The 20,058-nt window shown below is 31.4% G+C and overlaps 1 protein-coding gene across 1 annotated transcript in view; it reads left to right on the forward strand.

Moving 5' to 3' along the window:
- Nucleotides 1-336: 336 nt before the first annotated feature.
- Eip75B (Ecdysone-induced protein 75B) overlaps nt 337-20,058 on the forward strand; it is a 164,215-nt gene continuing 144,493 nt past the window's right edge. The window contains exon 1 of the mRNA XM_080164520.1: nt 337-913. Coding sequence (XP_080020646.1) covers nt 793-913 — 121 coding nt within the window. The 5' untranslated portion in view covers nt 337-792. The remainder of the gene's footprint in view (nt 914-20,058) is intronic.

Consider the following 20,058-nt stretch of genomic DNA (forward strand, 5'->3'; position numbering starts at 1 on the left):
GGGAGGGGACACTGAACTTGTAAATCAATCTTGATTGGTTGGTTCAAAATAGCTTTTTTACTTCTGCCAAAATCCCTGAACATTCACATGTTAAAAACTTTTAATATTACATGTGTTTGCCAGTTTTCATTCAAAACGTTTTAACCCATATATTGAAGAATTTGGTTGTATGGTTGTGTCCATTGAGATCTCAAAAACAGCAGGATTCATAGGTCTGTAATTAATAGAGGTTCTATACAGGTTTTAGTCTATTTTTAAACACAATTATTGAATATATTTACGAAGTAATACTAATCTTAAAGTAATGTTGACAATAAATTATTAATTAACAGGAATTTTGAAAATTATAGCAAGCCAAGAGTATTTTACAAGCACACCACCAGCCCTCAGATTGGGGTAAGCGGAGGTACTTCACCCCAAAACACCCCCCATCACTACCAAAGAGTGGGGGATGATACACCTGTAGAAAAATCTCATTTGAGTTCAAGTCCCAAGGTTGAACCCAATGATGATCATTTGTTTGTGAAACCGGAGGGCCTACCGCCGCGTCACTACAGCGGCCACCAGCCGCAGCAGCAACGGCAACATCACTCGCCGCAGTCATGGTATAGTCCAGCTGGCGGAAGCTATCATCACCAGAGCACATCTCGTGAAAGCTCTTCAGCTAGTGACGGCCATTTTGTCGTCCGCCATGACAGTCATGTTAAGTCTGAATATACAACTAGCCTTAACAGCAATTATAACAGTGATGATACTAATAGTGAATATAGTTATGATGTCAAGGATGAGCAGATGGAGGATGCTGCTGGCGGCAGTGGCTATCTGGAGGTTGACAGTGTACCTGGCGGCTCCCAGGATCAGTTGCCCAGCCCCACCCCGAAAGTAAGCTCTACCACTGGCCCAGAGGAAATAGGTAGGAACTAATTTTCGTTCTTTACCCCAAAAAGTAATTTTTTAGTGGGGTTAAACCATGACTGTTTTGTAGGGGTGAATTTATCCCCCACTCCATAAACATGAAAATATTTCCAACCCCCAAAAGTGAGCGAATCCATATGGCCACTGGTTTTATCAGTTTTGTAAAACCAATATAAAATAGCATAAAACATGATTTGCCCTTGAAAAACCATCAAATATTAACTTTAACCTTTAGTTGTTAAACTTTTCAGCAATGAATATTGAATAAAGAGCAAAATTATTTTGTAGAGCAGCAATAACAGTAGGCAAAGCTTAAGAATATACAAAGTTACAAAAAAGTATATAATAAATGGATATAGAATATACGTAGATATTATGACATGGGAAAAATTATCGTCAAATTAGGTTGCTAATAGGGAACTCATTTATTGGTTAGTTCGTTCATACAGTAGGAGGGGAGGGGATGGGTTGAAGAGGGTTAATGGGGGTTATTGTTTTTTAAGCCCGGCGCGAATTTCATTTCATTAGAGAACATGAAAATCTGGTGTAACATTCAAGTAATAATAAAACAATTATAATATACAAAGCTAAGTATTTTTTATTCTTTTGCTATTTTTGAAATAACCCTTTCTTGATTGTCAGAACAGTAAAAATTGAACTTGAATGTTTTTACTTGCATTTTAAAGTTATCAAAATATTGCTTTAAATGTCTTTTATATAAGTGTTTTAGTATTTGAGCAAAAAATCTTTCTTGTTATCATTATCATCATTGCCTTTTTTAGTTCTCAATAGAACATAGGCTACGCACAAGGGTTCTCCAATCTTCCATGGATTGGGTACATTTGGAGGCATCTCTGAAAGATGTTTTTCGAGATATTGATTATTTTCTATATCTCGTTTATTGATTGATTTCAATAATTTTTAAAGTATATTGCTTAAAATTAATAAAGTTATTTAACACATTTGTAAAGAATTATGCACAACACTATACTGGTTGAAAAGTTTAGACACTGCTATTTTGAATCAACCAATTAAGAGTAAATAAAAATATCCCAAGTTTTAAGAGAATGAAAGAATAGCTTTATAAAACTTTGGGTACTTGTATAATTTACAGTCCAAAGTCTCTTTGCTCCATGGTGGATTTAAAAGAAATACTGAAACAAAATTAAGAAAAAATAACTTTTTGGCCATTTGATGGCTATTCTTTTTGTTGAATTTCTCGAAGGAATGATGATGGAACTCTTTTTCTTTGTCTAGCCATCAGCTAGACCTTAATTTTATTGGAACCACTTATTTATTAGGAGGAAGGAGATGACATTGGACTGGAAATTTTACTGGTTTCCACAGTTTTCTCATTTGCTGTTTTTTATTAAATCTTCATTGAGTCAAAACTTAAATGGTAATAATTTTAATCTATAAAAGGGGTAATTTTATCGATATTAATTCGGGAGTACATCAATTTATAAACCATTGTCTTATCACCCTAGAGCCCTGACTTATTTGTTGTGTTTTGTATCTTATTCTCTATGAAAATCCTCTCACTTGAGGGGTTATTCTTTAGGGGTTAATTGTTTTTTATTTACTTTAGCTTTAATTAAATCATTATTTGTTGTCTGTGTGTAAAATAATATCTCGTGAACGGCTAAATCGATAGTTTTCTTAATTCTAGAGATGTTCTATATTAGACCAGGGTATATTTAAAGTTGAACTAGTGTCACTTTCTATTAAATTGCCCTTTCTTTAGAATAAAATCATTGGTGGAAAAGTTTAGACATTCTTTTATAGTGTCCAGCTTTGGATCATCCCATACCCACTTTAGGGTGAAGCCCCCCAGAAACTGGGTGGGAAGCAATGAGTAGTAAAAATAATAAGAATATTGAATAGAAAAAGTGAATCTAGTATATCCCATATAATGTAAAAAAGGGGCAGCTGCAAGTAAAAAGATGTATGTATGTGTGTGTGTGTGTGTGTGTGTGTGTGTGTGTGTGTGTAAGTGTGAATAATGGGCGTAATGCAACGCAGGGATAGGACAATGGCAGATAAATTAATCTCCCGCTAAAGTTTTATAGGTTATATTTTAGTAAATACCTCACTTCCTTGGGTATATTAGGAGGAGAAGGAGATTGGGGATAGAATAAAATATTTTTCATTGTCTCATCCCTATATTCCTGACAGGGAGAGTACTTTCCATGTATTCAAGGTCAGGGGTACAACAATATATATATTTTTAGTAATTGTCAATGTCAACGAAAAAATCCGTTAAAAATATTTTTGGGGCCAATGTAAAATTGAACCCCCTAGATGTTTAAAAGAGTTTTAATATTTTGGGTGTCTTTTTGTAGGCTATTATTTTTCTCATTTACTTCATAACACTTTATTGTTCTTTTGCTTAAAACTTTGGGTACTTGATTACATTAGTTGGTTCAACCAAATTTTCAACCAACAATTCAAATTTTTGTTTATCATCATTGGGAATGAACAAAAACATTAAAGTTGATTCGTGTTATTTATACTTATACCATCCCCTCCTACTATACAAAAAAATATAGTAAGGGGGGGGGGGGGGGGGGTTAAATGCTATCTACATGGGATTTTGAATTAACATTGAATATTGTCCCAATTTTGTATTCTAAATATATTTAGTTCAAATATCATACATTCTTTATGTAAATTAATAGTGCATTTCAATATTGAACTTTAGTGCTGTTATTGGCTCGACATAGCTATGTATATGTAATTTTAACAATAACATAAAGTTGTAAATTATTTTCATATGTCTTTTAAGATCTCGTTGACCACTGAACCAGAAGAGTTCTCCATTTCAAATATCATTCTTTCTTAATGTAAATTAATAGTGCATTATAGAGTTAAACTTTAGTACTTTTATTAGATCGACATAGCAATATAGTCATAGTAGTTCTTGTTGGAAGGGGGGGGGGGATATTGTTTTTTAGGAGCGATTTTTCTTGGAAGGGTAATGGTACCCTCCCCAACAAAGTTCTTAACATTCCCGGGAGCTATAAGAAGCTACACTGTAAAGGAGAACCATATCGGTTCAGCGGTTAGCGAGACCCTTCGTTACACACAGACAGACATCCTGTTACTAGTATTATAAGGATACATAGTCCATTAAGAAATCTTTAACCACTGAACCTAATAAGTTATCCAATTTTGGTAAGTTATTCATGTAGGCCCTGTGATGGTTTTAGCCTATTTGATTTGTAGATTTATGTTTTTTTAAGTAAAACATATATTTATAAAATTACCCCAAAAGATTATATTTGAAATAAACATTTCCAAATTGAGAATCTTTTTATTATCTTTGATATATCTTTGACCCTATCAGTTAACCATGCTTTTCAAATTATATCATGGACACTATCCATACTACATTAAGTGGACCGTTTAGATTCAGTTGGCAGCAGTAACCGAGATCTTAAAGTACAACTCATGCTACTTTTGTTATAGGTTACTTTACTACCATTGTTATTATGTTTTTATCAAATTGTTTTGGTTTACAAAAATATTTGGGATAGAATAGTTTTCTTTGGATGGCTTATCACCCTTCTGAATTTAAAGAGAGGGAGTAGACATTGGACTGTAAATCATACTGATACTCTCAGCTCCAAAAACTTTTCCAATGATTATTATAATTTGCTGAAGGCTTAATTTTGTTCATTATAATTGGGTATGTACATCAATCTATCATCCATTGTCTTATCCCTTAAGATCACTGAAAATTTACTACGCAACTGACAAAAAAACGTTGGGTCAAAAAATATTTCCAAATAGTAAAAACTGTCAATTTTCTGATTAATGTTGCGGCCATCTTAAACTTCCAATTTTGGTAAAACTTAATTTATCCCATTTTTGGTATTGGCGTGACGTTTTTAGGTGACAAGAGCTTTTTTTGCTAAATGTTTAATCACCGTTTAAAATAAGATTTTCTTATTCCATTTTTGAAATCAAATAGCTAAAAGATTTATAATTTACTAGCAGCAGCTCTGTAATGAAAGGTGGAGGGATAGGGTAAAAATAGTCTAAAACCAACTCAAGACTTAAACTCAAAAATTGAAACACCTGTACCAATGTGAAGCATTCCTGAAATGGAGAACACATATCATGGTTAGCAAGATCTTTATGGACAGACAATCAAATCCTACTACTTTATATGATACTAGTTTCTTCGCTCATAGCCTCTAGGGGAGAGCAAATAGCTTTAAACCGCCTAAAGACATTTATAATGCTTTCCTGAAAAGTACATTAGATGTCGACCAGCAGTTTCCGATATCTTTAGTTTCAAACAAAAGATCTTACTAATTTATATCTAAGAATATGAAAAATAGTCTTAAAATTGCGCCACAAAAAAATCGTTGGCTATTTCCCCTTGAAACTAAGTTAATGAGGAATTCCTACTGTAAGTTGATCTGTCAATTTCCACCAAAATTATCTGGACCCATCCCCTCCCCCCTCCTGAAAAAAATTCAATCTATACTTATGAATCTTATGGGATAAGACAATGGAAGTTAAGTTTATGAACGTCCCCAATGATAATAAACAAAATTTTACTTCTTCTTGATTAAAATTATTGGTAGAAAAGTTATGACACTGCTTGTTCCACGAATGAAGATTTTATAAAAGTACCCAAAGTTTTTACACCAGCGGTTAAGAGAACTTGTTTTTAAAATTTTGAATCTGGTATAATTTACCATCCAATGTCTTCTCCCTCCCAAATAATAAACACTTTCAACATGATGGGGATAAAGGGGGGGGGGTCGAATGTATGTAAAAATGAACTGAAAAGGATATTACCAACTGCTGTTAGAGCTGCTTTCAATGTCAAATCTTAACTTTAAAGGCTTTAAAACTAAACACGTTCATAAAAAGGGCAGAAGAGGGTATCCAAAAAGGGGTGTTTTAGGAACTAAAAAATGGGTATATAGAAACAGAGCATTTTAGAGAGCTATTAAATTTAATGCCCTCTAACCGATTTCATCCCTTCAACGGTTTTTAGGTCGATTGTATCTTAAGATATAGCGATTGGTATATTTTGAAATTGGCCAACATTTTTTTGGGGATGCTTTCATAAAAGCAGATGGGATTGTATTTACGAAAAAAGCCAAAAACCTATAAGATATATATGAGACTTCTTAAAAGGATAGCTCAATAATAAAAAAAACCTTTCTTCTTCTTGTTTAATAGTAGCTTTGTATCGAGCAATTTGAGAGCGGCAGGGGGGGGGGGGTGGTTTAAAAACTGACCAAAAGACTGAAATTTAATAGCCTAAAAACCATACCGGCGAGACAAAAACTACTTTTTCATAAAAAATATATCAAAATAAAAATATCCCTTGATTGTGAAAAAAAAATTTTTTAGTCCATTTACCAACCCCCCTGTTAACCTTAATGGTGTCTGTTGGTCAAGGTCAGATAAAACTATCAACAGCTCCCCTTCCCCCATCCCCTACCCCAACCCACCTATTTAGTATATTTAAAAGTGACATTCAATTTGTGCCATTTTTTTACCCGCCAAAAATCAGCCAAGGTCAAAAAAGATTTGTGGATTTTATTTTGTAAAAACCTCTTAATTCCGATAATCATAAATGTTACTATAGCATGCTTTAATTGTTTTAATAAGGAAAATAGCACAATATTTTTGTCGGAAATGTTTATGAAAATGTAGGGATCTTAAGGGATAACACAATGGACGATTAATTGACAAAAAATCCGAAATGATAATAATCAAAATTAACCCTTTGTAGACTTCTAGTTTGGAACAATCCAATGAAAATTTTAAAAAGTACCCAAAGATTTTGAGCGTTCAATTAAGATGATGTCGTTACAAAACTTTGGGTACCAGCTTAATTTAGATTTCAGTGTCCTCTCATTCTCTGAGGAAAAACTCTAAGCAAAGATAATCTTTATAGAACACACTTTGCATGTTACAAAAAAGTCTAAAATTACAAAAAGCTACTTTTAACGTACTTTTTTACTAAATATATTTAACATAGATTTATTATTTGGTTAAATAAAGGCCCCTCATCTATTCACACTAGTTTTTGAAGGGTACCCAAAAAATATCAGTGCTACGAAAAACACATTTTTTTCAGATTATAAAAAAAAACGCCTTATGGGTTGAGACATTAAAAGTGGTTTCAACTGTATCTTAGTCAGGTGATTTTAAACTATAAATCTAATGGCAATGCCTTGGCCAAAAGACTGGTATGATATGATACATTGTACAATCAAAAGTCGTGTAATCAAATGGTCTGTGATATGTAAAACTACACCTTATTTATGTTTTTTGGTCTTTTTTGTAACAGCATAAATATTTAGACAGCCCTTGTTAGATGTTTCACACAAAAAAACTGGTAAAATTATTTTAAATTTTGAATGGCCATCATGTTTTAGAGATATTTTATCATTTTAAACATGATTTAGTGTATTTTAAGTAAATCATATTACAGTGTTATAAATTGGTAGGACAATAATTTCAATAAATCATTTTATATGACATCCTAAGGAATATGACAATAGACGATAAATTGTGTATCCCAATAATGATAAACACAATTACCCATTTTCTATATTAAAATAATTATTTAAAAGTTAGGATACTAATAGTTTTGAAGCAACCAATCAAAAGGCAATAAAAGTACTAATTACTTTATCCAACGAATAAGATTTACAGTCCAATGTCCCCTCCCTTTCAGTCAAATTTACCAAAATTTAGACTGTGACCATTTTTTCCCCCCTAATTCATGGCGAGTTTTATTTGCTTTTTTGGACCGCTCCCAAATTTTAGAATTCTTTTGAGTGTTGGTTAATAGAAAATTTTGACAGAATTCTAACTTATTTAGAATAATTAAGGCTTTGAGAACTTTTTAAAAAGAGAATGAATAGATAGATAATCAAATCCAGAATGGCTTGGAAACCGTTTTATATCCGTTGGATTAATGGCAGTTCTCAATCATACTGAAAAATTGTGTATAGCGTCGTACTACAGACAATTTTTGACGAATGTTAAAAAAAGAATCATAAAATTAAAACTTCGGCCCCTAGTTGCTAACAAAACTGGTTTAAATTTTATAATTTTTCATTTTAATATCCTTGGATAGCTGTCTATAATACGATGCGATAAATAACTAATAATTTTTCAAAAATCTAAAATTAAAGATTTTAGTAATTTTCAAGATTAACAGCTTTTCATTTTAAAACCAATTAAATTTATCTTCAAAACTCCTCATTTTAAAAATATTTTTTTCCCTCCAAAAATTTAAGATACTTGATTACAAAACGGCCAAATTGAAGGTCATGTCTATACATCATCTAGGGAGGGAGGGGACATTGGAATACAAATTTACTGGTACCCAATTTTTTAAAAAAACACGTTCCTCAGTCATTGGCTTGAAAACTTTGGGTCCTATAATTAAATCTTGATTTATTGGAACAAACAAGCAGGTTAGCAAGCAGGCAAAAAGATGTTATTTTGTATATTTTAATTGGAGATGAGAGTATAATTGCCTGCCACTGGTCTTATCCCTTAAGATTTATAATCCTTGCTGCTGCCTGTAAACACGTCCTTGTGGGAATTCATATTTAATTTTAAAACTCATCGTTGCTGTCATTAAAATTTATTTTCTAAGTTTAGGTATTTTCAGGTATTAAAAATGATAAGACAATGGCTGATAAATTGGTGTACATACCCAATGAAGATACACAAAATTACCCCTTATTTAGATAATAATTAGTGGTTTAAAGGTTTGGACACTCAAATAAATTAACCTACCAATCAAAATTAGATAAAAGTCAACAAAGTTAAGCCAATTATATGCCGTTATTATAAAACTTTGGGGACTAGTGAAATAAACAGCCTAATGTCCCCTCCCTTCTGTATTTTTGTTTGATTTGAATATTAAGCTTATAAGTATAGTATGTATCAGACAAATAGCATGGACATTCTATAGGTATATTTATTGCTTTCTGTAAAAAATAACTTATCAAAATTTTTATCTTTTTAGGTTAGTTAAAACTTTCTTCTTGATATGCACAAACTATTCCGTTTAGGAGATCTTTAATGGCAAAGGAATGTTGCTAGGCCATATGAAGAAATGAAGAAAATATTTTGTATATTTAAAAGGATTTAATAAGCATGGATATGGACAATCAACATTAGATCTATTGAGAAGAGAGATGGATTAAAAGAGTTTTATCTGTCTAAGCGGAAAATTTGAGGGTCAAAACAGTTTAAATATTAAAAAGTTACCAATATCATTACAAATTTCATTGCAATTAAATCATAGAAATATTAAAAATCTTTTTTATTACCATATTTTTAAAGGATTTGAAGAGGGAATGAATTACTAGAATTTATTTGATAATGAATTTATAATCAATTGTCCTGACTCTGCACCCATGATGATAAACATTTCTACCCAATTTAAACATAGTAGTTTCGTATAAGGAGGAAAAAGATTCCTAATTTATCCCTTTACTCCTGTGACAATACGGCAAACATTTAACATTTAATCTGGAAGTAAATTTGTATTTTCCCTATTCTATTGTATTCTGTATAAATATATTTGGTAACTTCCCTTGCTTTGAAAGAAGGGCCATGAACCCCCTCCAATAATGGAGGGAGGATACATTGGACTGTAAATTACACTGATCCCCAAAGTTTTAAACCATTTTATCTTTATCAAATACTCAAAAAGTCAGAATTTTGGTATTTTAAAAAATTGGAGGAAAATTTTTTTTTTTTCAGTATGGCTTTGAAACTGATTAATATTCGCTGGATTAGAACCGGTTCTCAGTCATACTGATAAATCATGTATAGCATCATAATACAGACAATTTTCGACGACTTTTGAAATAAGAATCATAAAATTGATACCAGTTTTGTTAGCCTGGGTATTCAAAGCTAATTTTAATAGTTTTTTTAAATTTTAATATCCGCTAAAAGCTGTCTATAATACGATTATAAACATGAAATAACTTTCAATGTCATTTTCATAAAAGTAATAAGATTTAAATGTGGAGGGGGGGGGGGGAGTTTCACCCACTTACACAAAAATGGATACTATTTTATATTTTGTTTGTTTTGCCTCAACTAGATTTCTATATAACATTTTCCTTACAATTTTACCCCAGTTATAGAAAAGTCTCTTCAATCATTTTGTACTTAAATTCAGGGAGGGAGGGGACAATGAACTGCAAATTATTCTCGTACCCAAAGTTTTTTAACCATGTTATCATGTTAATCATGTTATCTTCTATCGTAGGCTCAAAATCATTGGGTAATTTTATTGCAATTTTATTGCTTGGTTACCATCTTGAAGTGCCTTAACTTGTAGACCAATAAATAGCGTATTGATTATTTTGATCTAATCTATATCTAAAAATAAGTTACTATTGAAAATAATGAATAAAAAATGATTTTATAAATGCGTACTTCTAATATTTTGAGGATAAAAGAACAAAAATTATATTTTGTAAAATATAAAAAGTCGATGATAATAAATGTATAATATCTTGAGAGAGGGTAGTGCATCCTAAGAATAATTTTAAAAATTTATAAAATCTAAGGGATAAGACAATGGACGATAAATTGATTTATATTCACAAGTATCAAAAACATATTAAAATTTAGACACTAAAGCTTTTACCAACCAATCAAGTTTTAATAAAAGTACCCAAAGTTTTAAAGCCAACGAATGACTAAACATGTTTATAAAACTTTGGGGACCAGAATAATTCAAAGCCCAATGTCTCCTCCCTCCTTGCATGCTACTGGATTACTTTTTAATGGTGAAAATAAAGGGTGTACCCCCTTACAGCATGGCATGCCGTACCATTTACTTAATTCTGCATTTTTCCTCTACCAGTGCAGTGTTCGTACATTTGCGCATATTTTTATCATATTCGCATATTTCCAAAAAGAAATGAATCCGCAGAAATCTGAAGGGATGATGTACATCCTCAACGATGATACACAAAATTACCCCTTCTGTAGATTAAAATTAGTGGTTATAACGTTTGAACACTTAACTTAATGAACCAACTAATCAAAATTTACTAAAGTCCCAAGTGTTGTTTAGCGAACGAATAAGAAAACGTTATCACACAACTTTGGGACTAGTGTAATAAACAGTCCAATGTCTCCTCCCTCCCTGATAATTTGCTAATCTGATGCATGTGTGGAAATGAACGCGCACCCCCTCCTCTCTGGCACATTTAACTAGAAACTAGAAAGTACTCTTTTCTTATTCACAATGGTACAATGAGGGGGATAAAATATATAACCACCCCCCTCTAGTGATCTGGTACCCAAAGCTTTGTATCCACTTGATCTTATTTGTTTGTTAAAAAACTTTGTGTACTTTTGTTGATTTTTGTTGGGTTGGTAATCTTTTCCACCAATATTTTTTATCTAAAAGAGGTAATTATGTTTATCATCATTGGGAATTCAACTTTCATTGTCTTATCATTAAAGTAAAACACTAGAGGGGGAAGTGGTTATATAACTGTATGGCCCAATCCCAAGGACCTTGTGCCGACTCTCAATTGGGTCTTTGAAAATCAGCCAATAGTATCGGGAATTTTAACATAGCCAAGCAGCAGAAAACAATTTGCTAGCAGAAAATAAGATACTCAAATTTTGCACTGAAAATACCATTATGGACAGAACATTCTGTATTAGATCACAACTTTAGAAATTCAATCAAATTCGCAGTTCAGCAGCACGAGGTAAAAATAATACTTCCTTAACATTCATCAGAGGGATAGGTAAAGAGAATAGGTAGAGAGAATTCATTTTGTTCCAGGGATGGAGGGGACATTAGGCTGTTTATTACACCAGTCCCCAAAGTTTTATAATAATGTTTTCCTATTCGTTTCCTAACATCTTTTAGACTTTTATTGAATTTTGATTGGTTAGTTCATTAAGTTGAGTGTCCAAACCACCAATTGTATTTTACAGAAGGGTCAATGTTGTACACCATTATTGAGTTTGTACATCAATTTATCGGCCATTGTCTTATCACTTTAGATCCCTGATCAAATTCACAGTTCAGCACTTGGTAAAAATAATACTTCCTTAATATGTATTAGAGGGACTAGAGGGATGGGTAAATAGCAGAAGGAAATGTTTTAATTTTCAGGGAAGGCTTAATTATTGGAGTAATTTCGCATGGATCTTAAGGAATAAGACAATTTAAGATTAATTGATTATAATCCAATGATGATATACAAAATTACCAATCCTTTAAACTTAAATTAATAGTTGCTATTTCAATTTAAACAGTAAATTATACTGGTAACCAAAGTTTTATAATCATGTTTTCGAATAATTTGGCTTATAAACTTTGAGGACTTATTAGAATTTTTATTGGATGGTGCAAAGTTGTAGTGGCTAAACTTTTTCACTAACTTCACCTTAAAAAAAGGGTAATTTTGTTAATTTTTATTGGAAATGTAAATCAATTTATCGTCCATTGTCTTATACCCCTAAATAACAATTTAATCTAATTTCTATTCTTTAGTTTATAAAGTTAGAAATATGTATTAAGCAAGTATGGAAATTTAGTAGAACTATGTTAGCTTATAATTAGGGATAGAGGGATAAGACTATGGATTATAAATTAATCTTTATTCTATGTAATAATTATACATTCATAATAAGGAATAATCTAGCTATGGAAAACTGTTTAACCTCTTGTCAAAGTTTGTAAGATTTTTTTTATTCATGACTATTAAAGTAGGCCATTTTATAAAAAAAAAATTTATACAATATGAGATGTGTAATTGATGAATATTTTGACCAACAAAAACGTTAGAAGAAAAATATTTATCTGTAAAAATCAAATCTTTTCTTCAAAAACTAGAAATCAGTCATAATAAAATAAAGTCATAACCTGAAAAATATCTACTAATTGCACTATCCCTATACCCTTTAATTCCGGAACTTTTTTGTTGCATATGCGGGTCTTCGTTGCACTTTTAGTAGGCTGGAACATTCCCACACACCCTAGAGAAAATTTAATTATTGGATAATGTTATAAGGGGCGAAGTCCTTTTTTGATGTCAAGTGATCGTCTAATAAAAGGGATCGTAAGGGGTAAGATAAATTGATGTAGATCCCAAATGATAATAAGAAATTTTCTATGGATCAAAATTATTGGAATATCCAATCTCAATTCAATTAAAATACCCCAAAAAATTTAACCAACGAATAAGAATACGTGTTAATACAACTTTGGGTAAGAAAAGTCCAACTTCTAACTGACTCATTCATTAAATTGTTTTTATCAAGAAGTCCTAACTGTGCATGGTAATGAGCTACGCCTGTTAGTGGGCCAAGGTATTTCCAATGTTTTTGATAAATATGTACTTCAATACCTAATGAGAATAAACAAAATTACCTCCTCTGTAGATAAAAAGTTATCTGTTGAAAAGGTTGGACAACTCTATTTTAAACCAACCAATCAAAATTTAATAGAAGTGTCTCAATTATTAAGGCAACGAATAATAGAATCTGTTTATAACACTGTAGGTACCAGTAATATCATATCCAGTGATTTATTGGCATTATTAATCATACATTAGTCTCTTTTTCTTATATATTATCAAATTTTAAAATAAATTACAATTAGATCTTTTTTAAATTTACAAAAGAATCAATCCACTCTAACACACATACACACACACACAATGAGTGCATACATGCACACACACACACACACACACACACACACTCACACACATACACACACACACACACACACACAGGGAAGGTGTGCTGCAAGAGTAATGCAAGATGCAATATTCTCATTTGGAAGTGCATTTTTAAAAATACCAGGCACATAGGGGATGTTGCATTTGAGAAAAAACTATCCTAACACATAAATTATTATTCTATAAGCGGCTACGGCCCTAACATAGAGGATGTAGAGCAGAAAACAGCCTGAAACCATCCGATGACAGATTGAAAAGCTTAAAACCATCCTAGGAGCTATAAAAGGTACCTCAAAATTTAGAACTCATTCGGTTTATTGGTGTTCGAGATCTTAAAGGACAAACAAATGAAAAATCTAAATAATTAATATGATAATGATTTTTTTTGTTGTATTTTTTTCCATCTTGATTGGTTGCTACAACCAAGCAATGTCCAAACAATCAATTTATCGTCTATTGTCTTATCCCTTTAGATCCCTGTTAAAACCTTACAAAATTTTGCAACCTGGATTCCTAATATCAGAAAGAGAGAGAGAGAGAACGATAGCGAGAAAGTGTTTGAGAGAGAGAGAGAGAGAGAGAGTGAGAGAGAGAGAGAGAAAGAGAGAGAGAGTGCGGAAGTAAGATAGATTAATGAAAGAGTTATGGGAAGAAAGATTGAATAGAAATTTTAGGAATATAAAAAGAAAATTGAAAGAGAGTGAAATGGTGGAGAGATGGAGAAAGAAAGAGATAGAGAGAGTGGATAGGAGAATCGGAAAATGAGAAAGAGAATGATTAAGAAATTGTGCAACGTTGCTATCTATCTATCTTTCTATTTTTCTATCTATTTTTCTATCCTTCTTTCAATCTAGTTTTCTATCTATCTATCTTTATATCTTTATCTTTTTATCTATATTTTTATATATCTTTTTTATCTATATTTTTTATCTATCTTCTTATTTATCTATATTTCTATCTAACTAACTGTTTATCTATCTATCTTTCATTCTATCTAACTTATATCTTTCTATCTATCTTTCTTATCTATCTTTCTTATCTATCTTTCTTCCTATCTATTTCATATCTACATATCTATCTATTATTCTTTAATTTATTTTTTTAAGTATATTGATTTTAATACACTTTTTGCACAGTTATAAACTAACATATTTTATTTTATATTAAAAGCAATGAAAAATAGACAATTATATAGCCAAACTTCTCTACGATTTAAAATGTTTGTACGTCCGTAAGACCGTATTGCTATGGGTTAAAAAGTCAATTTCTTAACGTTATATAAGATAATGTAATGAAATTTCATTTGCAAAGCTTAATTAATTAATTAACCCATTAATGACTATTTCAGTTCGTCCATCTTTACTGATTGATTTTATTTTTGAGCTTTATTACATATGAATAATGTTATACTTGTTTAAATAGCAATAATTAAGAAAATTAAAACACCTGTAGCAATTCAGCTTTCTAATTAGCACAATGAACTTATATTTGACTTTTAACCTAATTTCAATATAAATTTTTATCAAAAATAAAATTTGATAAATAATTATTATTGGTTATTTTCAGCAATACGCTTATGTAATGAAATATATAATGATTTGTGGACTATTAATTATACTGGTACCCAAAGTTTTTATCTTATCCGTTTGCTAAAAAACTTTGGGTTCTTTTATAACATATTGATTGATTGGTGCAAAATAGGAGTATCTATTGATTACATCTACAAAAAGGGATAATTTTATTTATCATCATTGGCATGTACATCTATTTATTGTCCATTGTCTTATCTCTTAAAATTTAATTAAACAACAAAAAATAAATGCAAATCGTTATCAAAAAGTATTAAATATATTTTTTCAGTATTGAATTGATTGCCAAAATTGTGTGTATATATTGTATGTAATATTAATATATGGCCTTTATATATGCATCATTATATCAAATATATTCCACATACACACACACACACACAAGTACCAACAGACAAACGGACAAACCATACACATATATATGTATGTGAACCTTGAAAAAGTTTTTCCTCGTTACACTAAGGCATAAGGCCCCTCCCTTGGGTGGTGGGGGTAGTTTCACCCCCCCCCCCTGAATTCTTATTAAGTTCCCCATGTGAAAATATTGCGTAGGGGGCGGGAGGAGGGGGGCGGGGGGGGGTGAGTGATGCATAATATTGTACTTGACCTTGAGAAAGGTTGCATCCACTCTTTAGGGACAGAAAGAGAGAGAGAGAGAGGATGGGGTGGTCTTTGAATTTCGCAGATTTTTCTAAAATTGCAAATAGCCAAAATGATATTTAAATGGTAGTTAGTGTAGTAAAGGGGTAGGGGTTAGTTTGTGCTGATGTAATAATATATGAAATTTTTTATATGTAGTATTCGCTATCTTAAAAATATGAAAAATTTGCGCAAGTGAATGAACATTCTAAGAGAGAGGATGTAGGGTAGGCCTGTTTTGTCCTTTGTAGAGTAGGCCTACTTTCAACCTCCGTTTTCATGCTGTTACCCAATTCTCCGCAGGGATATACAGGGATAATGGAGGATAAATTAATGTTCTCCTAAGTATTAAGCTTTAAATAGATGCTATGTATTGGCGGAAAGAATGAGTTTTATTTTTATTTTACTGTCATTGTCCTATCCCTCCTTGAATTGTTCTCTCTTTCCTCTTTTTATAACTCTTTCAATTCTCTCTCTCTCTTTCTCTTTCTCTCTCTCTTTCTCTCTCTCTCTCTCTCTCTCTCTCTCTCTCTCTTTCTCTCTCTCTCTCTTCCCCCCCCCTCTCTCTCTCTCCTGGTTTGAAGTTGGCAGAATATAAAATGCAACCTCACTGAAGAGATTAGGCCTAGTCAGGAGAATAGGCCTAGGCACGGTTGCCAGAACATTAACAAAAATAGGGTTGCCAGATTTTTGGAAAAAAAAGTTTTTGACTATTCTCCTAAGAAAACTAATAATATTTTACACAATAATATCAAATATTCAGTAAATGTAATGTTTAAAGGGTATTAAGTCAAGCTTTTTGAACTAATATAAAAAGGATAAATTGTTTTTGCTTATTAAAGAGAAAATTTAAAGACGTTTTACCTCTTTTTATTTTATTTCAATAAATGTATAAAATATTTTGTTAAAGGATAAAAATGTCACTGATATTAATTTATACAAAGTGGATGGAAAAAAAGGGGATTTAACAACTGTCAAACTGAAATGCTATTATTGTATCAACATGAACCTAAAATCTTTGTTAGAGTAGCGTTATATTCTTAGTTCTTAGTTATTAGGAGCTAACACAATGAAAGATAATTTGATGTACATCTCAAATGATGATAAACAAAGATATCCTTTTTCTAGATTGAAAATATAGTCTAAAAACCAAATTTCAATTATAAAAAGGGCGTAAAGTTAAAAAGTCATTAAATGAGAGAATGTTTTTAAAAACTTTGGGTACATGTATAATTTACTGTCCAATGTCATCACCCAAATGTCGTACTACTGCAATTAGATGTCAACATTACATTTCCTTTTTCACAGGGGGTAGAGGTTGGTTTTGCTACAAAAAATAGATAGATACCAACCAGGGGATTTAGGGGGGGGGGGGGGTCCGTGGAGGGGTGGCATGGAGAGGTATCTTGTATATATTTATATACTTTAATGCAAGGCTGATAATATTATGTAAGCTGGATGCCACACAAACTCTAGAAACTAGGGGGCCTCTTATCCTGGCAGGGAGGGGACATTCAACTAAACTATATTGGTCCCAAAAGTTTTATAAAAACAATCTTTCATTAGTAGACTCAAAAACTTTTATTAAATTTTGATTGACTAAAAGAAATTTGCATTTTTAAACGTTTTAACCTATAATTTTAACTTATTCAAGGGTTTATTGGAGATGCACATCAATTTATCGACCATTGTCTATTCCCCTAAGATCCCTGAACTGGGCAGAACTAGGATGTGAGAGTACATACTAGATATAGAAATATATATTACATTTACTGGATATACTCTCAAATAGATTTTCCTTAATAAATAAGAATAATGGTTTCAATAACTATTTTTTTATTGTGATAGGTTGACCCCTTAAAATAGCCTAAGATATGCTAAATACCGTGCTAAGACTTTGATTTATAACAAAAATAGCATAAAACCATCGTGGTAGAAGTTTTAATAAAATAGAGATTTAGATGGGTTAGCAAGATCTGAAAAGACAAAGAACAAAAGAAAATACTTAATATAAAAGGATTCATTGGTTTGATGACAAAGGCAGCAAAACAGTACATTTGGTAACAATAATAATCATTTTTTAACCAACGGAAAAGTTAAAGGATAAAGATTGTGTTACAAGTTACATATCTCTGTGTTCAAATAATAACATAACATAATATTAATCTTTGAAGAGCCAGGAATACAGTTATAGGACAATAGGTAATAAATTATTCTACACCTAGTTCTTATAGTTGAAATAATGCTTACAATTATTTGGGGTAAGTAAGGTGTGTAGATTAATTTAGCACCCATTATCCTCTCCCTCCCTGATTTATATCTTTGAAAGTGCAAGTCACTTATATTACAACACATCAAAATATCCTGGGATCTTAAGAGATAAGACAATGAACGATAAATAGATGTACACCACTCAATAATGATAAAGAAAAATTCTTCTTATGTAAATTAAAATAATTGGTGGAAAATTTTAGACATTGCTAGTTAATAAAACTGAATCAAAGATTTAACAAATGCCCAAAATTAATAAGCTCTTTCGAATGCGATATCATGTTTTAAAACTTTGGGTACCAGAATAATTTACAGTCTAATGTCCCTTCCTTCCTGCTTATATTACAACATTTCAAAATATTAGACAAACATGTAAAATCTTTTTTTTTAGCGGGTGTTAATCCCCCCCGCGCCTCTTAAAATGTGTTAATGATAAATTGATAGTTCTTTAAGGTATAGGATAGCACATTTTGTTGAAAATATACATTTCTTTTAAGGTTATTCAAAATCATGTTATGGAACTCATATAAAGTAGCTAAGTCAATAATAAAGAAGTAGGAATGCCTTTTTCCTTAAACAGGCAAGATGCATTACCATGTACAGTTGGAGACAAAGGTCGTGTAATCAATGTGAATGGGGGTTGTTACTTTGGGGTGCTACAGTCTCTTAATGTGTTATATATATCCAACAGTAATATTCATTTAGATAAATTACATTACAGCATCTTATATAAACTTATTCATAAATTATATTAAATATTAACTAAAATAAAATTCAAAGTACAAAGTCAAAATAGGAATGATATCTTCATTATCTAAAGGGATAAGACAATAGACGATTTATTAGTGTCCTCTATTACGATAAACAAAATCACCCCTTCTGTGAAAGATTAAAATCATTGGCGAAAAAACCTAGACAATGCTACAACAATATCAAGATTAAAAAAAGTCCCCAAAGCCAATAAATAATTGGGCATCATTTTATTTTCAATTTGATTTTAAAAATGTTGTTGCCTTGTTATTGCTGCGCTAATTGTGGACTTAAACGACATTGTTAATAGATGATTTATAAGGAAAACATTTCCATGATTTAGAATCGGGTTTCAATTATTTGTAATTAACAAAAAAAAATTAATTTGAGAATTTAAATCTTTTAATTTTTCTAATTTTCTTTCCAATTTTATATAATTTTTTTTTATTTTCTACATTTTCTATCTATTTTTAACTTTCTACCTTTTTTAATTTTACAAATTTCTAAAATGATTGAATGAGTTTTTTTTGTTGCCTTCCTCGATACCAGGGCTCTTGAGGGTTAAGACGATGGACGATAAAATGTTGTACAGCCCGTTCTGTAGATTAACAATCCCTTTGGAAAAGTTGTCATCAGCTAGTTTATCAAGATTAGATAATAACACCCAAAGTTTTTAAGAAGAGGACGTATTTATAAAACTTTGGGGACCAATGTCTCCTCCCTCCCTGGTCGACACAGAGAATGATTTTTATTTTTCCACATTTTTCCAAAAATATTTGTTCATGCAATCTTGCTAGAATTGAGGGAGGAGAGAGAGAGAGAGAGAGGGAGTGAGGGAGAAAGCGAGAGAGAGATTACGTCCTGTTGCTTCACTGTCATGTCTAGTGTGTGTGTGTGTGTATGCTTTCTCTAGGCCTACTCTCTCTCCCTCCCCCTCCCTCTCTCTCTCTCTCTCTGAGTTTAGTAAGCACTAATGACCTTGAACATGATTAGGCCTGAAAATAAGGCCTACACTCACAACAGATGTGCCACAATTTTAATGTAATTTCCCGTTTATTTTAGTTTTCGCAGATTTTTTAAAGTTTTAATTTTATTTTTTTAATAGCTTCTTTAAGTTAGCTATAATTCTTTTCTTATTTATCGGAGGATTTTAACAATTTTAA

This window comes from Acartia tonsa, chromosome 6 (assembly GCF_053477335.1).
Source record: "Acartia tonsa isolate MP-2025a chromosome 6, ASM5347733v1, whole genome shotgun sequence".
In the NCBI taxonomy this organism is placed as follows: Eukaryota; Metazoa; Arthropoda; class Copepoda; order Calanoida; family Acartiidae; genus Acartia; species Acartia tonsa.